The sequence below is a fragment of the Ammodytes marinus genome (assembly GCF_949987685.1).
Source record: "Ammodytes marinus genome assembly, chromosome: 4".
Lineage (NCBI taxonomy): Eukaryota > Metazoa > Chordata > Actinopteri > Uranoscopiformes > Ammodytidae > Ammodytes > Ammodytes marinus.
Window position 1 is genome coordinate 25,033,581 of NC_137233.1, and position 11,148 is coordinate 25,044,728.

An 11,148-nucleotide genomic window follows, 5' to 3' on the forward strand; every position below is an offset into this window, starting at 1 on the left:
CAGTTGTTCGGCCAATTGCTCAATGAAATAAAAAATAAATAAAAACAACTTTGCTTTTAATTTACCTTCAAATGGGTCTTTTCTTATAGTTCTTGGTATCACTACAGTATACCTGCCTTGACCCCTAACCCCATAGCTGAAGTCCTTATCACTACTAGCTTTACCTTTCGTGAATAAATAGCATATTAGCAGGCTAATATATTGTCTGATAATGTAGCTTTTTTTTAAATATATAGTTATTCACAATTGTAATCGCTGAAATATAGCTAGATCTCTTTCTCTACACTCACAGGCCACTTTATGAGGTACACCTGTTCAATGGCAGAAAATCAATGCATTTTAGCATGTAGACGTGGTGAAGACAATGTGCAAAGTCAAACCGAGCATCAGAATGGGGAAGAAAGGGGGTTTAACTGACTTTGAACGTGGCATGGCAGGATGGATCCATACTTTCATGTTGTTTACGCCAAATTCTGAACCTTCCTTCTGAATGTCGCAGCTGAAATCGAAACTCATCAGACCAGGGAAGATTTTTCCAATCTTCTATTGTCCAATTTTGGTGAGCTTGTGCGAATTGTAACCTCAGTTTCCTGTTCTTAGCTGACAGGAGTGGCCCCCGATGGGGTCTTCTGTTGCTGTAGCCCATCTGCTTCAAAGTTGGAAGTGTTGTGCGTTCAGAGATGGTATTCTGAATACCCTGGTTGTAACGAGGGGTTATTTGAGTTACTGTTGTCTGAAATACTCAGACCAGCCCTTCTGGCACCCTCAACATTACCATGTTCTAAGTCACTTAAAACCCCTTTCTTCCCCATTGTGTTGCTTGGTTTGAACTTCAATTGTCCTGTCCTTCAATTAAGTTGTCCTGTCCAGGTCTACATGCCTTAATGCATTGAGTTTCTGCCATGTGATTGGCTGATTAGTTATATGTGTTAAGATGAAATTGAACTGCTGTACCTAATAAAGTGGCCCGTGAGTGTATATCTATATTTATATATAGATATATACTGTCTGTGTACATAAACAAACACACATACACACACCATTTTAGGGTAATTGGTAAATGGTACTACTGCAGCATGATTTAGAGCACCTCTTCCCCACCTTGTTTTAAACTTTGGAGCCATTGTATTATTGCTGCTGTACTCTCTGGAGCCTATCCATCTTCATTGTTGCCCAGTGTCCCGGTGAGAACAGCAGGGCATTTCTCATACGTGTCACATTTTGCCGCACCCATCATTAGTGCCAGCCCGAATAACAGTAGAGACGGCACTGATTGGCTCACCTTTCACCTGTATATGTTAATGAACCTATTCAGTGTGTGTGTGTGTGTGTGTGTGTGTGTGGGTGTGTGTGTGTGATGACAGCGAGGCCAGTCGGTGGTTAGCTTAATTGTCAAGATCCTGCTGAGTGGTGTGTCCAGAGCAGAGAGTGTGTGTGAGTGCCTCTACCCACTTCATACTGTATGTCCTCGCACACTCTGCTAATATGGTTTGTAGGTCACAGTATGTAAGCTATTTCTTGAACCTAACTTTGCACAGAGGTACTAAAGGGCAGTGTAGGCATGGTTGTTCAGAGTAGTGTGGGCAGTTTATTTCTGCTAGTTTCTAGTGCTTGGTTCTCAATGGAATGAGGCCAGTTACCACATGCACACCTCGATAAATACAGTCATATGAAAAAGTTTGGGAACCCCTCTCAGCCGGCATTATAAATGACTCTGCTTTCACAAAAAAAAAGATAAAAGTGGTATGTCTTTAATTTACCAGGAACAGCTAAGTACTGGGATGTTTTCCAAACAAAGATTTTTTGAAAAGCAGTATTTGGTTGTATGAAATAAAATAAAATGTGAAAAACTGGCTGTGCAAAAATATGGGTACCCTTGTGGTTTTGTTGATTTTATTGCCTGTAACAGCATGTAAAACTGATGACTTTAAACGCAAAGTTGGTTGGATTATGTTGTTAAGCCTTGAACCTCATATAATTGTCTGTTTAATCATGAGAAAATGTATTTTAGGTGCCTAAATGCAAGTTGCACTTCTCTTCGACTCTCTGCTGAAGTGAGACAGAATAGGATCATCAAAACAGCTCCCAAAAGATCTTAAAAACAAAGATTATTCATTGTCATGGTTTAGGGGAAGGCTACAAGAAGCTTTCCCAAAGGTTTCAATTGTCAATTTCTACTGTAAGGAACGTTGTCAGGGAATGGAAGGACACAGGCACAGCTGCAGTTAAACCTAGGTCTAGCAGACCAAGAAAAGTACAAGAGCGGCATATGCGGCGGATTGTGAGAATGGTTGCACACAACCCAAAGATCACCTCCAAAGACCTGCAAGAACATCTGGCTGCAGATTGTGTATCTGTACATGGTTCTACAATTCAGTGCAATTTGCACCAAAACATCTGTATGGCCGGGTGATGAGAAGGAAGCCCTTTCTGCGCCCACGCCACAGATACAGTTGCATGGAGTATGCAAAAGCTCATTTAAACAAGCCAGCTTCATATTGGAAGAAAATGCTTTGGACTGATGAGACAAAAATTAAGTTATTTGGTCTTTATAAAAAGCAGATGTTTTGGTGCAAATTGCGCTGAATTGTTGAACGATGTACAGATACACAATCTGCAGCCAGATGTTCTTGCAGGTCTTTGGAGGTGATCTGTGGGTTGTGTGCAACCATTCTCACAATCCTCCACCTAGCCGCTCCTGTTTTTTTCTTGGTCTGCCATGCCTGGGTTTAACTGCCACTGTGTCTTTCCATTTCCTGACAACGTTCCCTACAGTCGAAATTGACAATTGAAACCTTTGGGAAAGCTTCTTGTAGCCTTCCCCTAAACCATGACAATGAACAATCTTTGTTTTTCAGATCTTTTGGGAGCTGTTTTGATGATCCCATTCTGTTTCACTTCAGCAGAGAGTCAAAGAGAAGTGCAACTTGCATTTAGGCACCTAAAATACATTTTCTCATGATTAAACAGACAATTATATGAGGTTCAAGGCTTAACAACATAATCCAACCAACTGTGTGTTTAAAGTCATCAGTTTTACATGCTGTTACAGGCATTAAAATCAGCAAAACCACAAGGGTACCCATATTTTTGCACAGCCAGTTTTTCACATTTTATTTTATTTCATACAACCAAATACTGCTTTTCAAAAAATCTTTGTTTGGAAAACATCCCAGTACTTAGCTGTTCCTGGTAAATTAAAGACATACCACTTTTATCTTTTTTTTGTGAAAGCAGAGTCAATTATAATGCCGGCTGAGAGGGGTTCCCAAACTTTTTCATATGACTGTACATTCAGCAAAGGTCCAGATTGAGATCTCTATCTCTGCTGTAGAACATGAACATTATTTGCACTGCAGTATTTTCCCCCTGAACACATGCACATGTCATGGAAGTGTGTAATATTTTCGCCTTTTTTTCCAGCTGAAATGGTTTGCCAAAGAGAGCGACTTGGATTAGCGATCAAACCGGAGCCTTAATTAGTCAGCACACATTTCCCTTATCAGGCCATGTAATTCAACTGGACTCACTATCAGGCTGGGTCCAGGAGGTCACTGCCGGTGGTCGCTCCAAAAAGCATGTCTTTCCTGGCCGGGGCCTAATCTCAAGCTTTAGCTGTTGGGTCATTACATCATGGGCTGCAGTCTTGTGGAGCAGATTGGTTCAGAATCAATCAGTTCAGCTTGCCAGGCTGACCGCAGGGCAGGCAGAACGGCCCAGCGCTTTTTTCAACAGGATCAGAATGGATTAACTGGCACACTTTTAATTGGGAAAGGCTCTTTTAAAAAGGCCTTGCTTGATTGCATTGGAGGAAAGTTATGTATTCCCCATTCGTGGAGATGAAGAGAGCCATGTGGTGTAGAGATGCTGATATGGATGGAATTAGTTGATAATATAAGAGCCTATATTCATACATTGCAAATTCACAGAGCAGATTCAGCACACTAAAGGCACACTTGTATAAACACATATTTAGGGTATTGATAGGAATAGATACCTGAGAAGTATTTTACTGCCCCCTTTGGCCACACTGTGAACACAGATGTATTACTCTGTGAGGATGCTGTCTGCTACTATGGGGGGGTGGGGGGGCTCCAGCTTAAGTAGCCCTCAGAGTCCTGGAAAAAAAGGTTGACTGCATTCGCTTAACTCTGTTCCCCGGCCTATTGATTTAACCAGCCATTTCCCAACTGTCTGTCAAACAGTGGAGGCTGTTTGTTTTCTCTTTTAAAAAGGCGATCCGGCCATTTTTCTCCTGTTTAATTAAAAAGAGATGGTAAGAGAATAAGAGATGTCAACAGAGCTTAAATAGCCAGCTGCAGCTATACAAATATAATAGATGTGCATGTGTACCCAAACACACACATACAGATATACACAAATAAGTACACTTTGGCACATTTTGATATTGAAGTGACGTTTTTCTTTTTACTTGCTGCCTTTTCATTACATCTTTGCAAGTAAATCATTTTTCATTCTTTAATTGCCATTTATTTTAAAAGCAACTGACAAGATTTGAATAGGTTATGAGATTGAATGATGTACACTTGCTTCAAATACATGAACACTGAATGCAATATTTTGTTGCAACAGTGAAATTCTTAGGTCTCAAACCTAAATGAATAGATCATTTTTTATAAAGAATTGTACATTTCAAAGATGCTCTCTTAATGTGATATATTTAGCTATATAGTCTGTGTCTCTCTCACTAACAAGAGTCCAGACAACATTAAAGAGATGAAAACGTTGATTAATGACTGGCTCTAGCACATCAAAGGGGAAAAGCGTCTGCGCTGTTCAGGAGTATCTCGCCGTGCGTTCAAATGAGAAGCATTTGATATGTGACACGAGGGGTGAAGGAGGGAGGAGCCGGGCTCATCCATTTTTGACTGCCAAAGGGGAAAACTCTCTGTTTAGTTGTGATTAGTATCTGGATTAACAACCAAAGACAGAGCAAATATGATGCCATTCAGTGATGCAAGTAAATGTTCTTACACCTGTTATCCAGGGAAACTGGAAGTGCGAGAACCCAAGCCACTGGTATATATTTTTTTATGGTTGCTGTCACATGAATTCTAAAGTTTGTTTTTCATATTCAGGGGATGGGGGGGGGATACTTTCATATATACATCACCTGTCCATTGTTTATTAGACTGGTCTGGTGTCAATCATGGTGTCAAGAAATAATGGAAAGAGAATCTCAGTTGTTTCACCTGGCGACCTATACCTGACTAAAAGATAAACAAGAATTATCTGTTAGTCCAAAATGATCTGTTAGTCCAAAATCCAAAAATGAATGCAAGCGGCCCAAAATATATTAATTATAGTAAATAACTCATATTAAACTAATCAGAAACTACTACAACTTTTTTTTTTTTTTAAATGTCATGATTTACTTTGTTCCTCTGTGTTAGAAACCTAGAGAATAAAAGTGTCTCACAGGCCCTTAAATCTTGGCTATGGAACTTTTTCTGAACACCGGTCAGAGTTGCCAAAAAGTGACAAAATAATATGCCTATTCCAGTGAAGGCTTTATTACACATCACAGGAGGAAAAATAAATAATAAGATTAACGATGGCTTAGTTATTGTGGGTGCTGGCCAGCTGCCAGACTGTCATATCTCTCTGGGACGCTTTAATAGAACGGAGCAACCGTTAATGTTGGTAGTAACACCTGTGCCTTTCCCTACTGCGACAAGTTAAAATGTGGCCCCACGGTACGTGCCAAAACGTAATGTAACAGTCAAGAAATGTAACACGGTCAGCAGCAAACTGATCCGATAATCTTGATTACACAGCAATATTTAGCTAAACGTTGCTAACATTAATAAATCATTTAAATAACCATTAGCTACTAATCATCCCAGCCAGACCAAGTACGGCAATGAAACAGCTTAGCGTATGGACTGTAAGTCATTTTCATATAAGTTATCAAGCTTAACATATATATTTTCTTTTCATAGATTTATCACAGAACTATACAGTTCCTAGCAGTCTTCCCCCTCTCATCAGATCTTAACAAGCCAAGTTTAGTGAAGTTAAGACAGAATAAGGCACAGATCTAGGATCTGCGGCATCAACACAACTCCTTCGATTGCAAGAAGTCCTTGGCGCAGCCCCAAGCCTTATTATCCCATTGAAATATGGTGGCCTGTAAATGACTTAACAATTTAAAATGACATTTTCACAATAGTCACCAGTATAGGCTTGCTAATTGGAGCGGGAGATCCAACAGAAATGTGTAGTGTGCTACGTGGCAATATAGTAACACATGGCAAAAAATACTTGGCATGGCCTGAACACTTGTTTGTTTTGGCTGTTTGAACAGTGTGTTGTTAAAGACTCATAGCTGAACGAGGAAGTTAGGCCGGTCAGCTGATCCACAGCTCAGCAGTTTAGAAAGCATTCAGAGTTGTGAGAAACGTGGGATTTGGATTGATTTTAAATTCCAATAAACGCTTGTCAGGAAGGAAATAATAATAATTCAGAACAGAGTTTTGAAGCCAGACATCTCAGTCCCTTTGGTAATTAACAGTCATTGATGCTATTTGAAAGTTAAAATCTTTCTTTTTTTTCCCCTGTCTTAAGTTCGTTCTTTACAATTAATCACACATAATTAGATTCACTGCCTTTTATGTAAGTGTGCTTACACTATACTGTATATACTGTGTGTGTGTGTGTCCGGGGCTAGGCTGTGTGTTGGTCTCTGGCAGCACCTAGTGGCCACAGGTGAACACACACATTCATATTCTTGGCATACGCTACACACACACTCTCACTCACACACACACACACACACACACACACACACACACACACAAAGTGGTGCAGTATCCAGCTGGGCTCTGTCGTCGCCTTTGCTGCTGTGAGCTATCAGTGCTCCCTACTGCTCACAGTAGAACTGCAGTCAGCTCTCTCTCTCTCTCTCTCTCTCTCTCTCTCTCTCTCTCTCTCTCTCTCTCACACACACACACATATGCAGAAAAAAAAGGCTTAAGTAAAATGCATGTCTCTTCTTTCACACTCCTATTCATACGTGTGATTCCCCCCTCACACATTACATGGATAAAACAGGTATTGTATGAACAATGCCGCCAATGCCATATTGCTTCTCATGAATATTTTTGCACGAAAAGAAATCGCAAAAGTGAATGTGTTGTTTACTTAATTTCGGTGCTCCATACATTTTCCGTAGGTATATTTGTCTTCAGTATATCTCTTGCATTATGGCTGCCTCTCCCGCAGTTAACTTCTGTTGTTTTTAAAGTTTTGTTGTGATAGAGTTTTTTGTAATTATCTGAAACTAAGCCTTGTCGCCGATTGAAGACTACACGTTAGTCTTTGGACACAGCGAGAGAGAATGTGCCGTGTGCTATTTGATCAGAGCTTGCCTTGGGAAACCTAATCCCCTGTTTATTCGCCAGAGAAAGACCTCTTCCTGCTCTTAATCTAATTACTTATGTTGCAGAATTGATTGTTTGGAGTGCGAGGCCCCAGCAATGTGTGTGGAATGACTTATTATCGGGCCTGGACAAAAGAGATGAAATATTAGGCGTTAAGTGGGCGCTGGTAATAGAATTCCTCATGAAAGGTCTATTGATCAGGGTGGCCGGGGCCTCCGGAGAATTCACATATCATGCAGTCTTAATTACACGCCAAGCCAGGAGAGCTAAGGTCAACCTGTAAGCGCCAAGTGTGGCACACACACACACACACACACACACACACACACACACACACACACTCACACAGCTCCATCCATTTAACATCACTGATTGGGTCAGACTGAATGCAGATACACACCAATGCATACGATAAGGCAATTATTTTCACATCAAACATTGTTAAATTACACATACGGTAAATGTCTAAAGTGTCACTATCAGTTAATCTGAAGATTATTTCAGATATATTTAAGGGAATCAGCAAGAAAGAGCAAGAAAACCAGCAAATAATTACTTTTACGGGCCGGAACCAGTGAATAGCTGCCATTCTGCTAAAAAAAATGGTTGAAATGAGCAAGTGATTATTCAATTATTGTCAAGTAATTTAGTTTTTACCCATTTATTGGTGCATATAACAGAAAGATGAACATTTTTCTATCGTCTGACTAATTGTTGCATCGATACATTTTGGGCATCACATTAATCAGTAGGTAAATACAGGAGCTAACCAGATTATAGTTTGTTTTATGTACTTGTATGGTGGATTGCTAAAACACACCTAAGAATTAAAGAGGCTTAGATGATAACATGACATTGTGTAATTTTTTAGCACAAAGTATTACACAGGCAGTCTGAGTTTTTTATGACTCAACGAAAACTTGAATTAGAACCGGGGGAAATTCAGGACAGCAGGTTACTACAGGTAAATGCAGAACAATTTAAAACATAAAATTAAAACATTCAATTTTTTTTTTCCAAAGACCAGTGGAGAACTGTTTAGACGAGATCACACAGCTTTCTGTAAATGGCCTTTTCTTTGCCATCGTGTCTTCATGTGTGAAATGCGGTAAATGCCACACAAACAGCTGGCTTTTGTTGTTTTAGCAGCGTGGGCGTTTCTGCTTCATTTGACCTTTTACTCTGTTGCCCTCTCTGTCTCTCTCTGTCTCTCTCTCTCTCTCTCTCTCTCTCTCTCTCTCTCTCTCTCTCTCTCTCTCTCTCTCTCTATCTCTCTCTCTCTCTCGCTCCCTCTCTACACCACCGGCCTCGCTGTGTCCGTGTCCTTCCGTCCACTGCAGCGCCCTTTCCCCCTGTGTTGTGACAGGCTTGTGTCAGGCTGGTGTCTGGTTGTGCACTGTGCAGCGCCAGTTCACTGTTTAGAGCTCCGGGGCTGTGGAGAGCATCTTTCTCTCTCTCTCTCTCTCTCTCTCTCTCTCTCTCTCTCTCTCTCTCTATCTATCTCTCTCTCTGTCTGTCTGTCTTTTTCTCTGTCTCTGTCTCTCTCAGAAAACAGTCAGAACTATTTGTACATATAACAATGTAACGTAAAGTACGTATAATATCTAATATATATAAGATAATACAGACAATAATTTACCAAATAGTTTACCTGAATGATTACATTTTTACAATAAAATGTAATGGTGGTAATATAAATAATAAGAAATAATCGCAACATTTTGAAAATATAATTTATCTAAAGAAAACCTTAATAATAAACATTATGTGATGATGAATAATCATGAAAATAAAACAATATTTCTCTCTCTCCCTCCCTTTGTGGTTGGTAACGATTCTACCTGCAAGGGCGCCACCAGCGTATCACACAGCACCTGCTACCCCCTGACCTCGGTGCAGCCAGGGGAGCACACACACAAATTACCCTCTTGGCTCACTGACATTGTTCACAGACAAAAAGCTGCTCTCGGATCAGCAGTTGAATTTGCTACTGTTCACCCATAACTCCATCCATCTGTTAGCAAGCGCATTCATTCCTCCAAAGGAACTGTTTGTCTTTCACACAGTGTGGTCTTCTACTTTAGTGCAGATGGCAGATCAGGTTCAACCTTGTCATGTCATGTCTTTTACATTTTTTTTCCGCCTATGGTAATATTGGTGTTTCCCTGTTTCTGCTATAGGGACCAATGTCCAGGAGGCCAAGAGGATTCTGGCAGAGAGCGGTCTACCCATCACAGCAGCAGACAACCTGGACGACGCCGCCAAGAAAGCAGTGGCCGCCATCAAGAAATAGAAAAAACTCATGGAAGTGACCTCACTACTACACTAATACATCCGCCCAGCTTTCAAAACGGCCTCCTATCATCACCATCAGCCTTCATACATGCAGACCTCCAGGACTTCAATGCATTTTCTATTATAGGCCTTTTTGATTTTTTCTTCTTTTTTTTTAACACTCGCTTCAAATTAAAACTTTGATTTCCAACCGAGTTTTACAGGTTTTGAGGTGCAATAACACCTCAACATATTACAGAATTCCATTTTTACACTCACATTTCGTGTGCAGTGTAAATTGGAAATCTTTGTTTGAATTAAATGAGCGTCACTTTGGGGATCAATCACACTGTAACTCTTGTTATTCTTTTTACGCAATGAAAATCAACATAATCATTTCACGGAACCCAATACTTTGAGCATTCCAATTTCCAAGGTGAAAGACATCGCTATTTCTCTGTGAATTGTGGTGTTTCGATTGGTATATTAGTAAAGAGAGACCTAATCCATTTTCACGTCCAGCCTAGGCTTAAGAGACTTTAAAGGGACTGTCTGACTGAAAAAACAGACAGTTTTTGAGTAGTGGAATATTCTGATGGCACCTGTCTATGCAGTACAAAGGTAGTATTACAGCGAGCAGTTAGCTTTGGATCAGTCGGTGCTAACTTAGTGAGATCACTGTCCAAAGTGGTTTCACATCCATTTATCCATCGGATGCCTTATCTGTATCAAAGGAAGAATCCACACTGTGAATTTTCTACATCATGTCTTATTTGTTAAGTGCTCTATGGGAAAGCATGTATGAACTGCTTAAACCTGTGCCTGTTTCATGAAGGCTATAGAGTTGTCTTTCAAACCCAATGTGAAAGAAAAAAACTTTTTATAACCATGAATGTATATTGACAGGATATCTTGCGTACAGTGTGAAAACTGTCAATAATTTCAGAGATTAAAAGCAAATATTTCAGGATTGCTGTCTTGATTAATTTGTTCACTCCACATTAGCGTATATCCCTAAAACGGAGACAGAAGCCGATGGAAACTACACTGCTTTATATTTATTATTTAAATTGTGTTTAAAACATTCATTTGGATTAATCTGCAACAGTGTAAAAACATTGCTGGGGATTCTGGTTTCAATTTAAGTGTTTGCCCATATATACAATATATATATATATATATATATATATATATATATATATATATATATATATATATATATATATATATACATACAAATAAAGCACATACCATATATTTTACTACAAAGTATAAACATATTTTACTCTTATTTCCCATTCTTTTTGGATGGATACATACAAGTTTAGACACACACATGCATGCTTAAACTCCTCAAATAACACTCCTTCGGTCCTTTAATGAAACTAAAGTAAATGTAGTCCCGAGAGAGATTTGAGAGAAGTGGCTGTCCTTCATAGGCCGTGTGTGTGTGTGTGTGTGTGAGAGAGAG

At 39.7% G+C, this 11,148-nt stretch overlaps 1 protein-coding gene across 1 annotated transcript in view; it reads left to right on the forward strand.

The window, feature by feature from the left end:
- The window catches only part of suclg2 (succinate-CoA ligase GDP-forming subunit beta), a 95,399-nt gene extending 84,793 nt beyond the window's left edge, over positions 1–10,606 (forward strand). The window contains exon 11 of the mRNA XM_080026176.1: positions 9,584–10,606. Within this exon, the coding sequence (XP_079882302.1) occupies positions 9,584–9,696 (113 nt within the window). The 3' untranslated portion in view covers positions 9,697–10,606. The remainder of the gene's footprint in view (positions 1–9,583) is intronic.
- Positions 10,607–11,148: the final 542 nt, after the last annotated feature.